The following is a 25910-nucleotide window of genomic DNA, read 5'->3' on the forward strand; positions in this document are numbered from 1 at the left end:
GACCTCGGCAAATAAGCCACCTCTTCACAAAGTTTGGCAGCTTTTTAGTCCCCTGCATGCCTATAAGTGGTTTTATAGAACATAATGTTCTTCAAAGCAGTGCCACCAGGTTGAGATAAGTCCAGTGGTCAGACAAGTCTGCCTGGGGTGTTGGCATTCAATATGGTTAGTTACAACACAATGGAAGTTGTCCAAGGGACCTCTATGATTTCAAATCTACAGGTATTTGCATGAATTAGCATTCCCTAGTTTCACTTGTAGATTTGCGTACCCATATTGAAGAAGGTATGGTTTGTTGTAGCTGAATTCAAGACAAACACAAGTTTACTTTTTAACTTGGTATTTATTGTATAGAGTTCTGCCAAGTTTAAGTCTTGGACCAAACAACCAAAAATAAAACAAAAAACAAAAACAGGTTATGAACCCTTTTTGATGAGAAATTTCTTCAATAAAGAAAATACATCTGAATGTTTCTAATATATCTACTTAAAATGCTGTACAAATTGAAGTCTTTGGAAAGTGTTGTTCTCAATATTCTTAACTTCACATAATAGGTATCCAGTCACAGTGTTGTGTGAGCTTGGACTCTGAATAGGATTCAACAATAATCATAAGCATTCTACAAGTTTGTGTAATACAGCTTGTAAGTTTCGAAAAGGTCAAAGGTCATAATGGATATGCCAATAATGTCAAGTTGAAAACTGTTTCTACACATTCCTTCTGATTAATTCAATGATCAAGAGTGACTCTGTTAACCTTTAGGGCAATGGCCACAGTCAATTTGAGATAACTTGATGTTCTGCTACATCAGAAGTTCTAAAAAATATATATATACACTTTTTGTTTTCTGCCATGTGTCAGAATAATAGTACATTGAATCACAGGGGAAAATGCACATTCTTGGAAGAGAATTCTTTGTGAATATGGCTTTTAAGGAATATGTCACGTCATGCTGGAAAGGTGTTAACATTAAATTATATATCATTGTTTGCAAAAAAAAAAGATGCACAGAAACACCACTGTTCAGTAAGCGTTCTGGTTGGAAGCAGAGATCATTGCATGTAATTTTGTTTTGGTGGGATGTTAGCGTGTGAGAAAACTACACTTTCTTGCAGTATTAGTTCGCATGTACATGGACTTGTACGCCCCTTAGAATAACATATGCTTTCAGCATTTGATAGATGGCTTAGTGACTTAGATAACTGGTATTACAGTGGTAAATCTTCAAGACTGACAACGCACAGCAAGCTACTTGTCTCATACAGTGTGTAGACACTTGAAAGGTTAAGGAGAATGCATCTTTTCTTTTCAAGTTGATGCTTAACTTCACTACTATTTTGAATGTATCAACAGTCAGGACAAGTAAGATTTTTATGTTACAATACTACCACCCTAAAGCTGAAATAATTACAGCCACTATCACTGAAAAGTTCAAGAGTACATTTCAAAAAGAGCAAAAATCAAAGGCATGTACTCTGGTGTTTGTATGCTTTACTGAAATGGTTTAACAATATCCGCTCACATCTGTCCACTTCAAATTCATCTTATATAAATATTTTTTCATAAGGCCCTGCAATTGGTGAGCCTCTTATCAACATGCCTCCTTGTCTATCTTGCATGACCTGTTTACCCTTTCACTACCAAATTTTGGTGGCAACCTATTGTTTCATCATTTTCTGCAGAAAATTTAGCAGTGAAAGGTAACGGGGTCATGCTCAGCAAGACATCACACGTCACTTGTTCACCTGAGTGTAAGCCATAATTTCACAATAAGCAATGACCTTATATAATTTTTCAGGTGACGCTTTGTATGAAAGCTTTCTGGGTGACGGTTTTTCACAAGCCAGAAGCCAGTGCTTTGCTTGTTTCTCTCAAAACCAAGGTCAGAAGATGATGTTATAAACTTGGGACTGTTTTGTGACCAAAGATATAATCTTGGAGTTGGAACCAATTGTAATAATCTTTTCAATGTAACAAACAGTAGAAGACTGTGACCTGATGGAGGTCTTGTTTTAAAAAGCGTAGATTATGTTAATTTCCTTGTTCATTAACTCAGTGCAAAGTCCCTTCAAATGAAAGATACCACAAATAAATCAGGTTAGAATCCAGTGGAGACATTGTATGAAATACATGTATTACTAATTTCATGTACATTACATGTACAGATCTCAGTTATCTTTTACACTGTAACCCATATGTGGTGCATGATAGGTAGACTTTAAAATCCACAGTCTTCTCCATTTTGGGAAGATGAGTGGATATACTTGATTGTTTGCAAATATGAGTACAAAGGAAAAAAAAGGTAATGAACATGCAAAGCTGCCTCTTGCAAAATCAAGACATCTGCAAGCTGAAAACCAAAATTCACTTCAAATGATTATCAAAGTATTCTTGAAACTGTTTGTCATGAGTGAAACCTGTACATAAATAATAGGTATATCGACAGAGATCAACCCACACGTCAAAAACACCCCCAACCCTACTACCTACAGGTGCCACAAATATTTACAATTGCAATAGAAAGGTTTCTAATAATATATCAAGGGAAAAGTACAAAATCAAAGCACAAAGGTAAAAGAAGTAGAGGTGATTTCTTTGCGATGAAGTACAAACCAAGGCACAGAGCTGATACTTTGGGGGAGGGAGGGGGGAATGTAGCAGGGTTGAAAGAAACCAGTAATGTGAAATTGAAGCATGGAGAGATGTTCCAATACATGTACTTTGTATTATTCTTGTTTGACTAACCAGAGTCTGTCCTTGCAAGATTTGAGATCTGGAACTTGTACATAGCTTGATATGATATTCATACACTGTATGAGTAAATTGAACACAGTACACCTTAAAACGTTGCTGTGCCAGACCACCTCCATGGTCAGACAAAACTTTTGAGAAAGATTGAAAAGCTCCTCTGTATTGAGGAACGTTTTCTTGGTTGAGGTTGACAATATGTGTTGTCATATCATACAGTCCAAGTGGTTACAAAAGCTTCAAACTGCCTGCACACACTGAAAGATTTATGTCCTGAAGAACAGTGTACAACCTACTTGACAACATTCCACACTCCATTATTTGTCATTTTAACATTTTCACCAGGGTTCTACACATGAGGATTTGAGGGGTGGTCAACCCATCTGTCATGTTTTTGGAGCAATCTATTCATATATCAATAACCACACAGAAGACATGTTCACAACAAAAAAAGCAAATTTTATGTTGCTATGTAAATTGACCATCCCTTTGATTTTCCAAGCTGTGGAGAACACGGTTTACATTAGATTTGTCCTATACACTGTCTCTCTTAGCTGGTGATATTGTCTCTCTTAGCTGGTGATATTGATGCGCAAACTTGTAAATATTTCCACTTATATTGGGCTCCTGATCAAATTACAACAAAGAAGAATTTGAAGATCCTTTTACTTGCATGACAAGATTTCAACCTTTAAATAGTAATTCAGGAGAGAAATGTTTTAACATGTAATTGCAGTTGATTGAAATTTGATTTCATTTTCAGCAACACTAATGATCACACACAATATTTGATTCTCATCAGAGAGAAAAACATTATTTTGTGGTTCTGTAACACACAACAGCTGCAGCCGCAGCCAGTGTCCATGAATCAAAACTTGGATTTGAAAAATACATCATAGTATGAGCTGTAAAAACTATAGGCCATGCAGAAAATCTATTCACACAATTCAAGCACATGATATACTCCACTAACACCACTGTTACATACAGCAGACACATATTCCTGACAAAGTCCCACAAATTTCCAAGTCCTCTAGCATCTTACACTTTTTCTTACAAGGTAATTTTGCGTCATGTTTCAGTTGGAATAGGCTCATATGACATTGTTATAAAGAGAGATGCAAGCATCATACAGCTTTGAACTCATTGTGTAAATGTAGACTTGATGTTTCATGATGGAATTGCCTTCATCGAGAAAACGGAAAATTCTTGGCACTATGCCAGATTTCAACAATCTTTTCAAAGTGAGACAGCATAGCACAGAGGTCTATGGTTCTACAAGAATCGACATACCCCCGTACAAGGTCTTTGATAAAACATCTAACAAATGATGAAACTTCAATTACAAATTCAACTACTGCACTCTAGTGTGGATTGTATCATTATCATTTCACATGCATGATTTAAAACCCAAACTGGTCGCTTTGAGAAATCTTCCCAACTTCACTTCACACATGGTTTTTACACGCTGTTGTATTAATTACATACAAAGAAATATTTTACAGTAATTGTAAAATATGAATCCCATTTGCCTTTTGCATTTTTGAATGTAAAAGTACCAAGACATTACTTTGTAACTGTTTCATGGATGAACTTCTGGACTGTATGTCAAGATAGGGAGATCTTTCAGTACTCTGCAATATAACAACCTAGAGCTATGACTCAATGGGGCACTCTGTGTTGAAAACACGACAAACAACAATGAAACATTCTGGCAAATAAAGAAACCTCCCTGACTAGACATAATTTGTGTGAGAATTCGCATATCATTAACATGAGTGTCAATGCAGATTACTGTCAGGTGGAATATTGCACCTTTGACAGATGTGCTGAACATTTTCCTGCAATGCAACTGATTTCAACCTGGCCAAGTGAAGGGCAGTCAACTAACTCAATTCAATCAAACACAACAAAAGAACTGTGACATAAACAGATCAACATATCATAACTAAAGTGGAAAAATTATGGCTCTCTGAGGGAATGGAGAGTTGCTTCTTTTACAGTGCCTATGGCAATACCATTGGCATTAACCATATAAACCCTCTTACTATTTCACATTGGTTTCATCCTATTGTCATTGACGGAACATGTACACGGAGGGAGGGGTGAACAAGTTGGTGACACAATGCAACAGAGCAGTGCATGCATACACGCTGTATCAATTCAAAAGGATGTACATACGATTAATTCATGATGGTCTTACTTAATATTTGTTAAACTTTTGAAACTGGAAGACTGTACCAGATACTGGCAGATGGTAGAATTATTCTTCCTCATCCAGTGATATACTAAAAAGAGTAAACAGCCTCTAGTATTTCATGGGCAAAGAATAAATACTTACATACCCGAACTAAAATTGTGTGAAGAAGTTACACTCATTTGATAGCATTAGCAAGGTAAATAACAAATGATATTCACAGATACATTTTATGTCTGAGTGAGACAGGATATCAGATTCAATGAAATTCTGCTCTGCTGTGAAAGTTAAGCTTGGCTGTGCATGAAAGAAGTTAAGTATTGGCACAGGTCACATGTATACACACACACACACACACACTCTCTCTCTCTCTCTCTGTCTGTCTGTCTGTCTGTCTGTCTGTCTGTCTGTCTGTCTGTCTGTCTGTCTGTCTGTCTCTCACTCACTCTCTCTCTCTCTCTCTCATATACACCTCCACTGTTTGTAATGAGCACAAAGTCCTTGGTACAACTTGACAACTTACATTTGTACTGTACATCAAATATTCCTCGCACACATTCGCACAGAAAAACCACAGATTTCCACTCACACACTTTATGCAGAGAGTACTCTGATAGACTGCTTGTCTTGCTAGCTTCATACCTGTACAGATGAAGAGAGAAATTACACAGTAGTTGACATGAAGACGCTGCCTGTTTCAAATATCAAGAAGTGTCCATGAAGAATTCAGAGAAAGTTTGGCAGAGTTACTGATTACACCTGATTATGGTGGTTGGTTGTAGCAAACATCAATTCTATTGTTGAGCTAGTCTAGCTTTCAGTTGCTGGATATGTTCATAGATCTTCAGAGAAGGTCCCACTTTCATGCCAGTCAAGTTACATATCTGTTCCTTGGTGAGGGACAGTAATTTCTTTCCATCAATTTGCTGCAGGAAGACAAAGAGAGAGCAACATAGTTATTTTAAGTATTGGACCATACAGACATTGATGAAGAATTCTGACTTCTAATTACTTTGCAACATTTTCCCATTCTTTATATCCATTCCTTATCCTGACAGACCCATCACTTCCCCATCTGCATAGCTAATAAAAGTTGTAGTGAGCAAAAAGCTACATGTATTTTCATCTATTTGGCATGTACGCATTACTTTGAACACATTACCAATACAAAGAGAGCTGACCTACTTACTGAAAGCTCAGTGGATGAGATAGTGAAGAGGTTTGAGGGTTAGAGTTTTGCAGACAGAGATATTCTGTTCACTGTGCTCACCTGTTTCCTGAAACTCTCTGTGTAGGCACCACATTCGTTTTCTTTGAGGAACTGCATGACTTGCAGCACTCCCCATCTGGCAGGCTCTGACAGGTCATACTCCATGACACTGGGAGTCAAGTTAGACGGTGCTTGTACTGGCGAAGATAGAGTTGGAACTGTGGACACTATGGATTGCATTCCTTTGTACTGGGATAGTCCCTGGGAGTTAAAGTTAATTCCTAGACTGTTCATGTTGGCTAGGACTGCTGGTGAGATACTGGATAGAGCTGTTGTAGTGCTTATCGGTAACCTAAGTCCTGTCAATGACTGTGGCCTCAGGACACTGCCACTGTTTGACACTGTCATCGGAATGTTGTTCTGGACACCCACGGAGGCTGCACTACTGCCAGCGCCAACTGGTGTTGATAACGGTGGCATTGTACTGAAGTTGCGCTTTGTAAGTGGAGGCATACTGTTCGCAGTGTTCACACTTGGTGATATGGTGTTCAAGACTGGCGCTGAGCAAATTGCTGATAATGGTGGCATGTTGCGCGCAGAGACCACCGGGCTGCTGCTGGGAGATGGCAGGGGAGACTGTAATAGACTTGCCCTTCCGGGAGGCGGACTTCCATACCCAGAATTGCTTGAAATGGAATGTGGAATGTTCAAATTGTTTATTGTGGTAGAAAACGGTTGCATAGAGCCCACTGGGCTAGTACTCAGAGGAACCCCACCACTGGACCCTGTCATTGAAGCATTGAAATTATGAGGAAACGATGCTACAACACTGGCACTCGGTGAAAGGCTTTGCAAACTGTCCTGCGGAGTTGACAACTCTGACTGCAGTATTGACGAATTGTCCATTTCAGATTTACTGCTCGAAGCAAAGGTACTAAAACTCGGCAATGACGCACTGCCGCTAGTGTTCAACATTCCAATGTCACTGACACGCTGGGCTTGTGATAAGCCCACAATCTGTGAGATCTGTTTATCTTGGATGGTAGACTGAGATGCAGTGGTGTCTCTTGGAGTTGCCAATCCTTGTCTTTCGCTGTCACTTGTACTGGAATCAAGATGACTTGATATCTCAAATCCTTTCTCTGGTGGGTCTATTTCTTGTTTGACATGAATCTGACCTGCAAACAGTAAATACAATCAGTCTTAGTCTTCATATACTTTCAAAGGAGCCAGGCATTTAACGATCTATGCAAGCTGTGTTTCAACTTGTAAACCCCTAATTCCCTGTAAACAGGTCCACAATCACCATTGATGACAATGTGATGGGCCAAACCATGCCTGCTGATGTGCAGCGTGCTCAGAAGGTTATCTGATTGGTCGATTGTCACTATCCACAGCAATAGGGAGTCTATTTGTATTATTCAATTATAATGGTCAGATTCAGCCACCAAATTGGACAACAGCTTCTGAGACGCAGCACATTAGCCCAACCATGGTGGTGTTGGGGTTAAATGCTTGTAAGAAATACACAACTTGCATTCACCATTTCTATCCCATGTAATTGCAGTAGTATTTTGTACAATGTTGGGAGTACAGATCTATCCCTCCATGTCATAGCAGTCCAATTTCACATAGTACCCGGTAAAATGATGTTAATGGTGCAGATTTGTAGACAGGCAATGTTTTGCATTAATCGTAATCACTGGTCACCCAGGATGTCAATACGGTTTGGGATAGAGGGCATCACTAGCAATCCCTGGACAACACTAATAGTTCAAATCTAAAGCTTGTGTTCACCACTTTTCCTTTGTGAACAAATGACTGTAGAAAATTGGTTACACTCATTGATATCAACCCTGAAATGATTGGTGAAGATAGACTTCAATTTCACTGTGGAATATAATTATGACAGACTTGTCACAAAATGTGCTTGAACAACAAACATTGTTGTCTCAATGCATCAGAAGTACCACTATTCATCACTTTTTTACCCAGGTCTTCAGACTTGTGGGCTTGATAATAACCGTACCTACCTATATTCGTTTTAATGGGAGGTGTGATGCTGGAAGGTGATGAAATTAAACTGGTTAAGTCAGGCTTGGTATGGACAGCTGGCTTGGTTTCTAAAGGTGATATCATTGCAGCGACTGACTTGGCAGGTAGTGGGGTGTACGGTGGTGTCGGAGAGACCTCCTCTTTGTAGAACCTATTGCTAGCTACCTGTTTCTTCTGAGGCGGTAGTTTCTTTTCTGGAATCGAGAAAGATCGCCATATATGTATCTCCTGTAAATGCTCCCTCGATATCAAAATCTTTACTTATTTTCTCACATTTAAAAGTTATAGCTTTTCTACGGTTTCTCATTTATAGTGGTATTGTTTACAGGTCTTGTTCAATATACAGCCTCTTCTTGTAACCCTGTTGTACAGACATTGTTTTCACAGAAGTCATGTAAGATTCAGCTAGACTTTTGAATTCATAAATATACGTTAAAATTTGATCACTTACTTTTCCTAGATCCCTTGTAAGTCTGATTTTTTGGTTTCTTCTTCCTGGGCTTAACAGGGACTGGTGGAGGAGGTTTGGGATCTATTACACAGAATATGATATACCACATTTAGTATCACTCGGTACATATACAATGTAAGCAAAGAGGACCTTTAAACAAGAATCATTAGGCGGGCTATGGCAATATTGAATTTGCTAGGAGAGCTGATGGGTATATACAAGTGCAGAAAGTGCTTCTTTCTCTCTCTTGCACGCACACACACACACATTTAATTACGTTTCCTCAGTCTCCATCTCACTAACTTATATGCTAGTAAATATCTTAGTTATTAATATTGTCCGTGAAAATCTAAAACTACTGCTGCTGTCATTGTTTCACTGAAAAACTGATGAACTTCAAAATAGGCAAAGTTTGTAGAAAAAAGCTTATTAGAATTGTCAAAGAAAGTCAAAGAGTGGCTTTTTGTTTGACAGACACACTTCTGCAACAGACAATACAAACATGAACAGAACTTCTGCAAAAAACAGTCAACAGATTATTATTGGCACTTTAACCCTAATGATTGCGCAAGTTTGTATTTCCAATGCCATAGATAATGCTACATTACCTTGAATTTTGGGTGGTTCAAGAGCATAATTGAAGGCTTCACACCATCCCACTGGATATAGGTCAGGACTTTCACAATCAATCCACTGATCATAGATCTTATCCCAACCATCAAAATGAATTCTGAGTAAGCGTCCCACAACCTTGGTCACTGTGCCCACACAGACTAGGTGTGGCTCCATCAAATCAACGGCTTCAAGCTTTTGCCCAACTTTGAAACCATGTTTTGGAATTTTCTACAGAGGGTTGATAAGATGAAAAGTGTCAATATTGAATATCAATCTACATAGATGCTATCATATCAGTTTTACTGTCCATGCATACGATATATGGGTTGCAGTATTTTAAATTAAGACTTGGAGTTTGGTAAATTATCAAAAGTTTTGGAATTTTCTAGAAATTTTGCTAAGTGGTAAAAACATTACCTCAAAATTACCATTACTTCAGGGAAAACAAGAAAAGGTGGCACAAAATTTTCCAGTTTTAGGGACAAATTATAGATTCTTTATCGTTGGTACACTGGATTGCAACATGCACTATCTATATAACAGTCGCATACTTGATAAACTTTGAAGATGAGGCTTGACAAATATACTAACAAACTAATCATGTTTCTTTTACGTATTTAATAGTTCAGATGTATGCTTGGTGATAAAGTGTACAGAAATTAGCAATATATTCTTACCCTATTAAATAGCTTGACAGGAGCTGCTTGGGATTTGGTGGCAATCAAATAATCCAACCACTTGAATTTAATTTTATAACCTGTATGAATGTATCAGATGTTATTTGTAAGGTTATGAAAAGTGATCTTCTTTTCATCAGTATTTTATGTATTCTACACGTTTTACTTTCAATCCCTATGGTCAAAGATTCCCTGAGCATGATCAGGGTTCATACACTTCAAGTAAATCAAAATTCCAGGACTTTCCAGGAGTTTTTTTGCCATTTTCCGGGAGTATTTGTGGTTGAAAAATGCCATTTTCCGGGAGTGTTTGCACGATAAAGCTTGCAATTTTAATAAGAATCATACACTAATTGTTTGTAATGTTTTCATTGTCCACAAAACTTCAGCCCATAAGACATCATTTTGCTGACAAATGCAGTCAATGACGAGTTGACAGGTTTTGACGGTGACGACATCTTGAATAACATTGCTGACGATTGAGACAGTTGCGAGTTACGAGTGTGGTGTCAGGAAAGATAAACTCAGGGAAGGCTTAGAATTAGTCGATGACTTTACATTTGATGAAGATCGGGCAAAGAAATCATTAATTTTTTATTTACTTGCTCCTGTTTTTTCCTACCACAGCTCGACGTTTTGCTCCTGTAAGCTATAGCATTGGCTTTTCATAGCCCCGTGTATGATGCTATGTGTTCCCTGCATTATAAAGCCTCCCACTACAGCCCTGCTGAGGTCCATAGACATGCGGTCCCAATTTGGAACGCACACGAAAAACTACTTTTCTAACTACTTTCGGCCGAAATCAACTCGATTCCAATCTATGTCTACCCGAATCACTCAACCGCTCACAGACTGCAAAAAGAACTGTTCGCATGACATTAAAAACCTAAGTTTGCTGGTGATGCACGGTGAAGGGCACAAAGGCCGGCAATATCTCGCATGAATGTGCCGAATGGCAAGCCACGGGAACATGGAGCATCATACGCAGTGCTAGGCTTTCCGATACATCGAAAGTCTTTTCACAAAGTTTGCATCTTGCCGCGAATTTATCTTGCGCCCGCTCAAGCCATCCTATGTACTCGGGCTGTTTCAACCAATGATCGCTGAATAAACACTTTGCAGGAGGCATTGCTGTGACTGGAGACCCGAACACGCTTTAAATTTAAACACGGTCCCTCCACAACTGCTACTTATGTATACTTCGATGTCACTGTACGTGCGTGCAAAACCGTGGATAATGGAATACACAACATGGTCTCACCCACGCTAGTACAAGGGTACCCCTTTACGACATTATAAGAAACACTACGCTTTCCAAATTTTGTCTCGGGAGGGCTCCCCACCTGTCGCAAAACATCTTTTCGCATTTTTGCAATTTTGACGTTCGACAATTATACTGTTTGACGTTCGCCCTTACGATCAGGCCATTCTCGACCGTGTGCGATCGTAACTAGCGATTTTCCAGGAGTTTTCCAGGAGTAAATTTTGATTTTCCAGGAGTTTCCAGGAGTGGTTTTAAATTCCAGGACTTTCCAGGAGCGTACGAACCCTGAACGTGATTTGGTAATTATGTGCTTCTCATAGTTTACCATTTACTTCTAACATTTTGTCGGAGTACAAGTCAACCATCTGTGATTACAGTTATACTATTATACACAGGCAGATTGTGAGTGGAAAGATGTAAAAGCAACGTAATTTTGCGAGAGATGTTCCTTCCTGATAATTTGTAATTTTATCAAGCCCCCGCTGATGAGTCGGCTTCAACAAAAGCACTAAAACATACAATGAAATCATCGTTTTGGTGACAAGCATACCGTACCTCTTGGTGGAGTGAGCTCAATATTATTGAGTTCACAGAATCCGGCTGGAAACACACATGGTGATGAGGCATGGTAACAGAACCAATCAGATCCATCTACTGCCATAGAGCCATCTATACCTATCATTAGGTAGTTGTTCTTTAATACTTTCATCACAGTGGCAACACATATGCTGGCCAAGTTGAGGGGATCTATGGCTTCTAATTTCATTCCAACTGTAAATCCCTGCCCCTTTGGAGGATCATTTCCCTGTGAAGTGACAACATAAGAAAGACACACTCAGAGTTTTGTCTCAGTGATCTCATCACTTGTAACTTTTCACACCATTTCACTTTGCAGTGGTTCAGCTTTTGCATTGAATACAACAGAGTCAGGCTACACCACTCTGATGAAAGGTATAAAACCTTGGTAAATGCAGTTTTGGATGATGTGTTTTGGGGAGTGTTTTGTTCTACATATCAACAGAAGACTCTCAGTCTACTCGATGTTGAAGTACCCAGCATTGGGCTTGTTCACATGACCTGTTATTGCAACTGATTATGATAATTGTTGAATTGCTTTGTGACCTAAATTCACCTGTCAACACCTGTCAATGTATCTTGCATAGAAAAACCAAGTTGAGAAGCCATATACCAGATACTACCACATTTTACATGTACAGGTTATGGTGGGTACAGCAAGAAAACAAGCATGTTTCACAGGACAAATACTCTGGCAATGCTGTTGACATGGTTTTGAGATTCCCATCATTGAGCCTTCACGCAGAACTAATTTTTTTGGAGATGTTTATAACATACAGTAGTAATTATACAAGAATTGCCTGACAAATTACATCCAACTTAAGTCTGCCCATGTGAACTAGAATGATGCTGCATGGGAACTGCCATTAGATGTACATTAGATTCGCTGTTTTGTTTGTGTTACCTTTGGATATCTTGAAAAAGAGAACAATTATGTCTCACCACAGTAAGTAATATACTCACACAAAAGAAAAGCTCCCATGATGCTTCCTCTTCACCAACAATCTTTGTCTTTGCAATAGTAAAACTCCTCATCTTGTACTCTGTTCAAAGAAAAACAAATCATACCTTACATACAATCCCTTCTAAAATCATACCTACCGTACATTCTTGTGAATATTGTCACTTACAGTATGAATGGACACTATGTATGGATGCAGAGAACAACACAGGTGTCAAACTAAGATGGCTGACAAGACAAAGTAACTGTCTTTAGACAGGATTTTGTTATGTTTTGTATTACTTGAGATGTTGGTAACATTACCATGGATCAACATCTCAAAAGGTGCTGACATTATGGTGGTTAAAACACTCCTTCACTAAGGCTTACAGATAGGACTTGTTTTACAATGATGGTACAATGAACATTGTGTGTATGTGAACGTGATCATGGAACAATTGGAGTCATACTTTTATCTTTTCTGTTGTCAATGCCCTAAGGAAGATGGCTCAATTCCTGTTTTTTAACAGAGCATATTTTAAATGTTTTACATGTCCCATGTCATACTTATTAATACTTGTATCAAATGAGATCATGTACATGGGTACAGTCACTGTTCCTGGGATGCACATCTCTTGGGATTGAGAAATACAAGCCTTCAGGATAGCAGGTGCTCTTAAAAATGGTGAACACTTTGGTGTTAAGTTGGGCAATGTTGAACTTCATGATCATCATATCATATCAAATGACTTAGTTGTTTTTTAGTTTTTTAACATACAAAAAACATAGGGCCAAAGTCCCTGAAGCTACTACAGACATGGATACTAAATTAAGTATTTCCTGACTGTATGAAATTATCTCACTAAGGTCATCCTAGGGACTTGTAAACCAAATATTAAAGCTGTCTGACCAGCGGTTTTGAAAAAACAAGCGACTCAACAGTTGACAGAGCTCTGCTGTGTTATGTAGAGAATAACCTTTTGTGACACATGTATTGATGAAGAAGGTGGATATCTTTAATAGCTCATTTCAGGATGGCCTGACAAAAAATGGAAAAAAATTCCGTAAAAATACACCTTTGCATATTTCATCACAATTTGAACAAATCTAAGTTGGGTTATCCCTAGGGACCTGTATACCAAATATCAAAGCCGTCTATAGTAGCTAATAAACGAGAGTTAATTACATTCTAATTAAAGTAAACAAGACTTGCTTAAATCAAGATTTACGTCATAAAAAAATAGCATATCTGTCAGGTTATAAAGAATCTTGAGCTGGTTACATGTATCTTTTAATATCAGTATTTTCGTCCTATTAACCAAGCACATTTTAACTTTCAAATTAACATTGTAAGTAAGTTCTGTTGAATAAGTTGAGACTGTACGTACTCAGAGAAAGCACACTGAAGAGACAAATGTTTGAAACTTAAGAAGTTCAAGGTCATCAAAAGCATTATAAGGAATCATGTATCACTTTCATTGCACTTTTTACACAGATTGCATAATTGCTATAAATAGCACATGAGGAATCTTACAGCCCAGCTTTACCATAAAAACCCTATCACTTTGACCACTCTTTTAATTGACCACTCTATTTTTTTCCTCAAAAAGTAATTTTATTTTATCCTTAGCAAGTCAACCATAAATGGAAATTAGAACTTTCTCTATCTCTATTTATTTGACCACCTTATCATGACAAACTATTATGAGCAATTTCTTTTAGATAACATACAGGGCACAATAAATGACGGTTCAGAATATATCAAAGTTGGGATTCAGGAAAGTTGCCTTTACATGTTTTAATCCTCCTCCTCCTGATGATTTCCTAATTAATTCAATTATTTAAAATCATATTAATTATTTTTTTCTGGGTGAATTGATAGGGTTTATACAGTACAAGAATTCCATACAATGTAAGTCAAATTTTGACCAAAAATGACAAAAAAATTCCTTAAAAATACACCTTTGCATATTTCATCACAATTTGAACAAATCTAAGTTGGGTTATCCCTAGGGACCTGTATACCAAATAACAAAGCTGTCTGACCAGCGGTTATGAAGAAGAAGATTTTTTACCAAAAACGCCTTTTTTGGCATTAATTTGCCTATTTTCAACAATATCAAAAAATTAAAAAAAACAGTTTCTCAAAATCATATTTTTCATCTACACAACAAATATCAAATCAGTAAGTACTGCGGTTCTCAAGATATTTGAGTGGATGGACGCCTCACAAACGGACATACATACATACATACATACATACAGACTGACGCCGGACGGATACCCATCCCAATAGCTTCTATAGACTATAGTCTATAGTAGCTAAAAATATATATGATAACTTTGTCTGTTTAAGAATTTTCTGTATACAATAGCATAACTGATAAGGTCACTGTTTTCTGTTGTCATGCTCTTATCCTATTAACCCCTTTTGTCTGATGCGTTGCATAAAGTATGACTGACAATGATCTGGTTTCATCTCCATGCCAAAGAGACATCCTAACCATCTTGGCTCCAGATGTGACAGATGTGGCAAGCTGTTCATGGAGGAACTTATACCATATTACAAGACTTACCTTCTGAAGCATTGATTTCGTGTCCAACAAATGCTGACCACCCACAAGGGTGTATGAGAGGTGAGTTGATATGGCACCAGAAGTCTTCCTCACTGCTGCTGATGTACTGTAACTGCATTCGGCCACCCACAACATCATCAACAATGGCCACTCGCATCCTGGAGACCCTCATCTTATCAACCACCTCTAACTTCATTCCAGTCTTCAGCTTGAAATTCATACTCTCAACAACCTGCAAGTTCACGGTCATGCTTCATTTACATAGTCTGCAGTGTGAAGGTATTGCGGTAATGTACAGTATCACATATTCATGCACCGTGTGACAAAACAACCTAAATAGGATCTTAATTTCTTGAAAAAAGGTTGTTTGCTTGCAATAACGGTGTTGTTCTGCCCTGTTTGATCAGCACAGTTTAAAGAAAACTCTTGACAGAAGCAATTACAAGATCTACGTTACTTCAATACTTTTCATTACATAGTATATATTAATGGTAGTATTTTAGAAAGACATACCTTTTCTTGGAAATCTGAAGGTAATGTTTTGGCACCTGTTAAGCTGTTCACCAGGAATGATCTCCAGTTGTTACGACGGTTGCTGATAGCTGAAACACAGACAAAACAAATCATTTATCACATCAACTTTTCTTTATTAAAATTTACGCCACCTCTACAGTTTATAAACATACATCAGCACATACATACACATACATACATACATACATACAGATGCCACCAACTCACATATAAGCTCTTTTTGGTATTTATATGAGCTAAAAATACATGCTTGAGTTAATGTGTCAAGAACAGCACCACCAAAGGCAAATTTGTTGTTGAAATTAAATTAGTATAATAATTTTTGAAGTTATGTTGTACACAGAACATTTGTGAGAACAACGCAGATCAAAGTTACAGTATCTCACTGATAACAGTTACAATGGCTACAGATTCAATTCTACTACTCCTTGTTTTAGAATGAGTTATGTATGAAGGTTTAATCATGTACTTACACTTTGGCGGCAGGAGAGGTTTCCCAATTGTTGCACACCAGCCAACGGGATGAACATCCAGTTTAAGAAGATTGCTCCAGAAATCATGTGAACTGTCATTTCCAAATCCTTCATATCTCAATAGAACTTTGTAACCTGCATCAGAAAGCATCAGACATTGCATTCTTGGAGATACTAAAGTTTTATCAGCTTTACTTTGCCCATTTTACCTTGTTTATTTGAAACAATCAGGTTATTGCCAATGATGTTAGGACTGTATAAGTGTGATTATGGGTGAAGATGTGACAGTTAAAAATTGAATGTTTTTTCCAACACAATCCCATATAAATGGCTGTTATGGTGGACATTTCCAAAACCTTTTGAAATATTTGTGCTTACAATACTGATTATTTTCCACTTGTACAGAGATGTTACAGGACCTAGATATTAAACACAAATTGTCAAGAAAGTTGCCTGAAAAGTAAAGAAAGTGTAATAGAGGCATATCTGTACAGTTTAACTGAAATAATTTCTGTAATACAAACAATTATGATGGTACCCATCGAAACATTATTGTATGTTGTGAGAACATACCTTGCAAATGTTACAGTCATGCATGATCTTGTGTAGCACTGACAATGGTCTATTGTTTACATGTGGCAACAGACAATTTCACCCCAACTCTTCAAACATGATTCAAATAACCTTGTTCACAAATTGACTGCTTCATGTATGAACTAGATAGTGTTCTTTGTGTCAAAGGACATGAACACTGAAATAAACTTGGGCAAATTTTACCAAATTGTCTTACGAAGCATGTTGTCAATAATGTAGCATGATACTATACATGTATCTCTTGAGACATACATTTACTTGTGCTGGGTGATAAAGAGCAATGCCCTGCTGAAGTTTATACAGGAACTGCAAGAGCTGGGCTAGAAAGCAAGAATTGGCAAGGCGAAGTGATTGTGTAGAGTCTAATTTAAAAGTTGTGACTTTCAAATGAAACTTACCTGCAATTTTTACGACCTGTGCAATCCAGAAGACATTACTCGAAAGATCACAGTCCGTGTTCAGCACTTCTACTTTCATTCCAACAGCTATGTCTTCCCAGTTATCAGCCATTGGAGACTACAAAAACAAGGAATGAAGAAGCTGAATCAAGAACTGTGACAATCATGAGACTATGGTGTCACTTGTACAACAGAACAGGATATGCTGATCACAGTGTATTCAGTGAAGGGTTGTATGGCCTTGTCAGAATAGAAAAGTATGACTTCACTTCAAAGGAATTGATTGGGAAAAACTTACCATTCCCATATATTCTACATAATTCCTATTGCAATTTTTGTTTGTGTTGACACTGGGAGTGACAATTTGATGCAAGATGCCTTGTGTAATGAGTCAAAATACTTATTGTGAACTTAGATATAGACCAATGGAAGAGTCATATGAATGCCAACCTGAGGAATAACAGCAACGTAGAAATCAGACATATTTGTTGTAAAATATCTTCAACAATATCAAATGACAGCTGCATGGACAAGTACTGTAGCAATATATAGTTTGCATAACAATGTTTAAGAAGCCTTGTTTATTTTGCTGATGACATGAATAGACTGACTTTGAAATGGTGGTGCCCCTCCCATTCCAACCTCCTCATGGAGGATATCATAAGAAATAGACTTTTATAACAGTGGAAAAAGAGATGACTATACTTACATGTTTAAAACAATTGACAGAGGCAGCGTCAGCATTAATCTCAGTAAGATAGGTACTCCAGTCAAAAGTTCCACTATTTGACTTCTTTTTGCTGTTACCACCACCTGGGCTTGACTTCTTGGCTCCCTTCTTGGATTTCAGTGTCTGGAAGAAATAGCAAGATGACATGGCATTCGACTTAGAGACATGTAAGAATCTGATGACAATTTCACTGACCTCTAACTTGTTGATGACAATGTTACTGTATGCGTGTTCAATTGTATAATAAAATCTTACCAAAAAAATCAGCATGAAAATAACCATATATACCAATTTCATCATGATCTGAACAATCGGGTTGAAAATATCTCTGAATAATTATGGCATATGGAATAATTATTGGACTTGCGTTGTAAGAGATCATGTTTTGACCAAACATGAGAAAGCACCAAAAATTTATATGGGCAAAAATTCTGTAAAGTTTTTATAAAATCTGAGAGAAGTCAGGACTTAGGACTTTGGAATTATCAACACTATACATGTATTCTAGCCATTCACCACTTAAAAGAAGATTTCTTGGGAGGAAATGAGGCAAGAGTTGTAAGAAATTCAATTTTGCAAATTTTGTAAAATTCATCTTTTCAGATGGCCAGTTGAGTTGAACTATGAGGCCAAAATAAAAAATATGTGCTGTTCCGATTACCCGACCTACCCAAATTTTAACCACCCGACCCTAGACTTTTTAGAGCCTCGTAAACCCGGAAGTAAAAATAACGATATGAAAAACGTGAAACGCATGAAATCGCGCGAATCAAGCGAGAACTAATACGTCATTCTTATAGAAGTGATGCCAGACGCTCATGTAAACTTGCGACATGACACTGACAGTTGTTGCACACTGAACGGTTAGCACTACTTCCTATGTTAGAATGGAATGGCTCATTACAGTATGTTGTTTAGTGCCTAAACGGCGTTTTGTAGGTTGGTTTTCGCTAAAATGCAGGGACAATTTGCAGTGATCGGAGTTAGTATACCAAACAGCAACTGTTATATTAAATTTGTGGAAAGTTTGAAGCATTTTCATGGCCGTTTTTTGATGTAATCTTTCATTTACATTCTTGTTGTCATTTCCGAACCGCGCCATGCACAGTGCGGCCATATTATGCAAGCCAAGTGAAAACCCGTAAGTGTTTCGTGATAGTGAATCGAGCAAAATTTTGGTCATTTTACTTTTTATAGTCATTCTATCATTAAAATATAAACCCGTACACCAAAAACTGTGTGTTAAGGTAAGTTCTGAGTAGTTTCAAAATCTGTGCGTTCTGAATTTAACGTGAATTTTGCCGTACGTATGTACTTCGTTGAACAGCCCCTAACTGCCAACGCTACAATCAGCTGTTTTCAAACTTTAACCCCTGGTAGTTTTGCGAACATTAAACTGTGTTATTTTTCATCTGTTGATGTTACACAAAATTTACAAAATGATATTTGACAACAGAAATGATACTCTTTCAATGATATATGGGAATAAAGTCAGCATGCCATTGTTATTATTATAATAACTGTATGTAAACAACCTTTATTTAACTGAGGAAAATGACAGACAGGGGTAGTGCAGGAATCGGGATTGATAAACAAGACAAGTTGAAAGACGGGCAAATGAAGAGAGAATGAAACATCTAAGGAAAGGAAAGGAAAAAATCATAACCGTGACTCTAGATTTCAATGCTAAAGGAAAGTACAACAAGATGACAGCTTTTTAGGGGGGAGTAATATTCTTGTATAAAAAAGGACAGCTCCAGGGGGATTATTCTGTACAGTGAGTTGATCAGTTGAACAATGACTTATTTTATTCATATTCATATGATTTTTGTTTTTTTGAATATCAGAATTTCTCAAATGTAACATTTAAGAAATTTTACAGATCTAAAATATATTCATTCTTTTTTGTTATTACTCAAGTTTAATTGTCCAAAATTTGACAGAGCTAGCTAAAATATATTCATTCTTTTTTGTTATTACTCAAGTTTAATTGTCCAAAATTTGACAGAGCTAGCTTAAAAACTCTGAAAGTTACAGTAGTTTGAAAATGGCAAAAAATAGCTTTTTGACTGGTAGTATACACGGTGCCGTCCAATTTTCAACTCTGTCTCACAAAATTTTTGGCATTTTCAAGTCTCTGTGTAAAGAAAACAAAAGCTCCTTATACCGTACTCTTACAATATATTACACAAAAAGTATTTTAAAGCAGATTAGTTAGAGAATTAATGTTATTTCACAACTATATTTTTTCATAGGGATACCCACAAAATGACTCTTAGCCATATGTTGAAATTTTTTGACCATTTGTCAAAAAAATCGAGCATATTTTAATTCTAAAAAAATCATAACCCTGGAAGTAGACAAGATAGAACCATCATTCAAACAGTTTTTTGAATCCTGAGACAAGATCTTCAAGAAAACATACAATTCAAGTAAGTTTAACCAAGAACAAAAAAGGGCCTGGTATCCCTACTTATAGCAGGCCTCGTCTCAAACAAAATGGTGACTCGCGATGGACATAACGTGTACTCAATTTTGTTTCGCAAATGCGATCATGGCGAAGAAAGATCGATTTGTCTTCTGTTAAACAGAACCGAACATTCGAAGAAATTTTGGAGGAACACCATCCAGGTTTTTCTGAATGTAAAATGTACTCTATTCGAGTTGAATGTGCCAGTGATGCTGCTGGCCGTGGTTGGAAGTACAGCAGACAAATATACAGGTTGACGAGGCTACAAACAACTTCAACGTAAAGTATGTGTGTTTTTCTTGCGAGTGACTGCAAAAGTTGAGGATTTACCTGTGGATAAACAGTCCACTTTCCTGTCAAAGAATTGTTATTCAGCCATATCAATTTCCGTGGCAGTCTAATAAACCACACACTTCAATCTACTGGTGAATATTTTATTTTACTATATTGGTATTCAATTTGAGTGCATTTCATGAGGAAATTGTTCACTGGTAGTTTGTTGAACGCGTACAAAATGCACATTGAGAAATAAAAAAAAAGAAAAAAATTTCCCTACCTACCTACCCTATTTTTGAAAACAATGTAATCGGAACAGCACATATTTTTTTTTTTGGCCTGATCTAAAATTTGGTGAAAGGTTTTATTATTGTTCTTCTTCATAAACTTACCTCAACTTTTGGCTTTTTCGGTGACTGTGTTGTCGTTGACTTCGGTCTCTTTGCAGCAGCTGCTTTCTGGCCAGCAGCACTTCTAGAACAGGTCATGCTACAAAATCTTTTAGTTTTGGAGTAAAAGGCATGTTGTACTCCAACCTTGCCACACAATTCACAAGTTGCTGAAAGAAATACATTTGTAAACCACGATTTATGCATGAAGAAATAGACAGCTTTTTGTTTGAGTGTCAATCAACAAATCAAAGTTATCAAAGCTCATTGCATGTCACCTAAAATTTAATATCTAAGTAGGAAAATAGACATATCTACAAGTTATTAAAGTTTTTTGTTTTCAGTTCTCTTTCTATCAGTAAAGCTGCATCCTTTACTACAAAGTTTGTTGTACATAAAAGCCTAGCATTGAAAAAGGTACCCGACAGCACCTCCTGTTGTCTACTTTTTCTGTGCAATATTCAAGTTCCCATTCAAGACCCTCAAGCTTCTTGTAACATCTTGCAGACAGCAGGATATATCTTTACAGTGCAAATTCAACAGTTACAAAGCAACAATAACTGTCTCCTAAGATGTGTTTGTATGATTGGATCCTAGAGCACCCTTGTTCATGAACTTGAGTGCTGTGACGATCAATGATAGTCACGCAAACTTATGGAGAATGATTGCAAAAACTTACTCAAAGTTGTGTATGAAAGTTTGTGTATGGAAGAAGATACAGGACTTGTTACTTTCTCAAGACCAGATGAAGTGAATTCAAGTACAGAGATTCTTTTGTGAAGCAAAATCCTATTTACTCTTCAATGTTCCAATGTCAATACATGTATGTTCAGTGTCTACCTATATCATATGCACAGTAAGATTTACTCATTTCAGACACCCTTGAGCAATATCCTGGGAAGACAAACACACCTATTCAGCTTGTAACTGTGGGTCAGAAAACTGTGATGTGCCCATATGAATACCTGATAAGTGTCTGGACTTGTACAGCACTTTCTGTACTACACTAGTTTTTGATAATACATAAAGATCAGAAAAACAAGTAAACACAGTGTCTTACCCATGCCTGGCTGTTTCTTCTGATCAAAATCTCCATTCTTCAGGCCATTAAACTGTGCATCATTGCTGTCTTCATCACTTGACATACTGTTACTTGACTGCTCACCGTAGCTATCATATGCATCATAGAATGCATAGATATCATCTGGGTCACCTCCACGCTTGTCACGATTGGAATCAACCTAACACAGTATAGATATCATATTTCTGGCTTATGAAAAAATTAATAATTGTAAACTTAACTGTAATATTGTTCATAAACCAACAACACACTATTTTGTAACACCAAATAAAACACTTTCAAGCTGTGAGCAAGCTACATGTAGTTGTATGACAATCTTCGCAATAACAGCTGAATTCAAAATTCTGCATTTTACCCAAAGCAAAATATAATCACCTAGTCACTGGTTTTGCTGCATTTAGTTTTTCAATTTTTTTGTTTCTCTGGCCTTATAAACATAGGCAATTGAAATTCTTTTCTTTTCCGTACATTTTGTGAAGCTCATAGGTCAACCTCATAATCAATTGCTCTTTAGGAAAGTTGTAAGTTGAAGAAAGGGAAACAAATGTATAATACAACATGAAGGTGACGGTAAAGATAAATGTAGAAGAGTGACAATCAATCTTTAAAAATAACTGTTTATATAAATAATAGTGTTAACAACTTTTACATTAGTGTTCAGCACCATTAAACAAGACTTTTCCACCAGTGTTTATTGAAGTATAAATGTCTACAGTTGGAATGTCCACATCAGGGTAATTTTTTTGTGCAAGATTTTGGTAGAAAGGAAGATTTCAGTAAAAAACCGGAAAGTCAACGTTTTAGACAAATCTTGAACAAAAAAATCCCAAATACTTGTGATAAGCTTTCTTGGCTAAATACAACACTGTAATATCCTTACCACATGTACTTCTGATTTTTATGACAACCATCTCTATAGTTTTTCTCTTCAGCAAGGACACTGAGGTAATATTTGGTTTTAAATTATTTGTTGCCCTTCTCACTCTGTACAAGTACTTTTTCTCATTTCACGATTTCACAAATTAGGCATTCCAAACTAAATTAATCTGCACTTGAACACCTTGAAGTGCAAACATCACACTGCATATGTGGCCCTGATCAAATGTTACTCAGTTAAAATCATTTCTAGTAAAATATCCAGAGACAAAAGGAAATAGTGCCTGCCATTTACTTACGTATATGTTAATGAAATGAAATAAAGAGCAAGGAAAAACAATGGGCAGCATATGTGTATTGAAAGTCAAGTGTCAAGGAACACTACTATTATTTTCAAGTTTCTGTGGCAACAAACTTTGAAATAGAATTTTGAAACATTGATGCTGCATTTCTGGAATCTTATATTTGGATACTTCTATCAATTGAAAAAGCAATAAAATGCTAGCAGTTGATCATTGCGTACTTTCATGGTTTTGCAAATCCCCGTAGTTTGCTACAGATACCCTCTGATTGAGATAATTGGAGCACAAGTCACTCTTTCTCATAGTGTGAAAACCCCTGCTATCGTTACTCACAATTTCAGTGGCAAACTCCTCAAAAGAACTTTGGCTTTGAGATAGCAGATTTCCAGAATCATTTTCATATTGTGATTGTACCACGACACCAGATTCCTGACTCATATCAGAGTCAAGAACAAACTGGAAGTCTCCCCATCCTGTGAAATAAAGAACAAGGTGTACTGAGGAACACAGCAAAACTTAATTGTTTAAGGAAATTAACACAAGTTTAAATCATTATTAAATGGTACTCATAAAAAGGCATCTAAAAATGTCTACAGGATGGTAAGTGATCTCCATTTACCAGAAAATAAGGTCTATATTTTTTACAAAATTCTATGTCTTACTTTTGCATTTCCGGCAAAATCTTTTTGATGTCACTGACTGGAGACACCATTCCATTTGTGTTCATTTGTATTCATTTTGAAAAATTTCAATTGAATAATTCCACAGAACTAAACCACCAATAGTGCCCTCCCCTTTAACTCCTGTATCAGTAGATGTGGAGAGTTGGAATGGTGAATAATTATACATATTAACAAGATTTGGTACTTTTGTTTGGGAAAATGACAGGCATTGATAGTGGGTGTTAAAAAGGGAAAACAGACCTACTGCATGTTTCTTCATTGATAGGATACACTTGTACGGCCACAAAGGGTGATCACATATTTACTATTCAAGGACACACAACTACTTGTATTACCATAAAGAATTAATGTGTCCTCAATGATCACATTAAAAAAATTGTTGCTAGGTGATAGACATGTGCATTTTTTCCTCATAATTTTAAGCGTTTGAAAGTTGCTTCTAAATAGTAAAATTTCGGCAAAGTGTTTCATTGTTTCCCATAACGATCATAATACATGAGTTAAACGAAAGTCTGTACAGTTTATAAAGCTTTACATATAAATTGTCTTACCTGGGTCTGGCTCCTATAAGATAAACGAAAAAAAGATTTTGAATTTTAAATCATATTTGGCATTAGTTGACATGTTTGTTACTGGCTGGAGTCGTGAGGTATCTATGCTAAAATTCCAGCTTGTTACCATGGCCATGCTGATAGCACAGTTCAAAACAGTAAAAGCGTAGTACCCTACACGAGAGCAGATTAAAAATATATCGAGAAAAATTACGTGACAGTGTTTGAAATTGGAAATGCAGTTACGACAGTGATTTGTTTCTCTTACTCGACAGGGTGTGACGGCATTTGGCTAACGCATGAATTCGGTACAAAAATTTGGGCAAAGTTGGTATGGAACACCACGAGTGGGGCAAGAAGTTCGAAGGCTGCTGTCATTCTAGAGAAACAAGCAATATCGAATTTCAAATAGGTACATTTTAACTAATAACGCATGATTTCCTCCGATTGAAAATTGAACGTACATCATATTTGAACTACCTTATCTTCGATACAAGCTTGTCAATACAGAAACGATTTGCCACATAGCCCTTTAAAACAATCTATGGTCTGTTACTCGACGTGCTACTGCTGCTGCAAGTACTGCAGCAGCACTGTACCTCTCGTTCGTCGATAAGCAAGAATCACCTGTCCGCCGGGAAATGAGTTCAGTCACGGAAAAGACCTGGTTAAACAACTTTAATTGCAATGAAACATGCTTGAAATTGATAATTTGTGAACTAGTAGCGTTGAAATGATACATTTTTCTTTTGTAAATACGCTGATTTTGCGCGAAGATTTTGAGACCAACCACAACAGCACAGAAACGATGTACGCGCCAAGACACAAGTGCTCGAAATACTTGTTTTCGCTTTTGAAAAGTATGCGAATTTTCATACTTACCATCGCAAGTGGTCAGAGAGGTCTGGACCACTCTTTTCACGGGATGATTTCAGTACGAAAGAAGCTGAAAGGGCAGCAAAAACGGCAAAAGTGCATAAACTTTCGGAACCCTGGTTCAAGTCCTCTATTTATCAACAAATTTAGCATGAGCTGAGAGCGCATGCTCAGAGACGTAAAATCACGTAAATGTTACAAAGTACCCTATTGGCTAATCTATACTGAGGCCCCAATGATATTGTTTTGAGCAGACTTTATTCAAATCATTAATGTTATTGAAAACATGCTTCAACCGCGAACAAATTATTAATTAAGTGGTGTACAAAGACACGAATGTCTTAACTCATATGTAAAGGAAATGTTCG

At 37.0% G+C, this 25910-nt stretch overlaps 1 protein-coding gene across 1 annotated transcript; it reads right to left on the reverse strand.

Moving 5' to 3' along the window:
- Positions 1–323: 323 nt before the first annotated feature.
- Positions 324–25686, reverse strand: LOC139130835 (MBT domain-containing protein 1-like). Its single transcript, XM_070696631.1, has 19 exons — positions 25549–25686; positions 24667–24679; positions 23766–23905; positions 22234–22414; positions 21177–21343; positions 18018–18161; positions 17309–17426; positions 16317–16451; positions 15823–15911; positions 15310–15541; positions 12757–12836; positions 11773–12022; positions 9954–10033; positions 9270–9504; positions 8662–8742; positions 8189–8404; positions 6216–7333; positions 5388–5871; positions 324–5328 (listed from the first exon to the last, which is right to left on the reverse strand). Exons 1-18 carry the CDS (start codon positions 25549–25551, stop codon positions 5740–5742), a joined length of 3414 nt encoding a protein of 1137 aa, XP_070552732.1. The 5' UTR covers positions 25552–25686; the 3' UTR covers positions 324–5328; positions 5388–5739.
- Between the last annotated feature and the right edge of the window lie 224 nt (positions 25687–25910).

The sequence above is a fragment of the Ptychodera flava genome, chromosome 4 (assembly GCF_041260155.1).
Source record: "Ptychodera flava strain L36383 chromosome 4, AS_Pfla_20210202, whole genome shotgun sequence".
Taxonomy (NCBI): Eukaryota; Metazoa; Hemichordata; class Enteropneusta; family Ptychoderidae; genus Ptychodera; species Ptychodera flava.

Bases quoted from the DNA above. Each gene is read 5' to 3' on its own strand.
- LOC139130835 (XM_070696631.1), bottom strand. The intron at 12,023-12,756 runs GTGAGTATATTA...GTCACTTCACAG, and splicing joins CATGGGAGCTTTTCTTTTGT to GGAAATGATCCTCCAAAGGG. The intron at 8,405-8,661 runs GTAAGTGATCAA...TCTCGATTCCAG, and splicing joins TTACAAGGGATCTAGGAAAA to AAAAGAAACTACCGCCTCAG.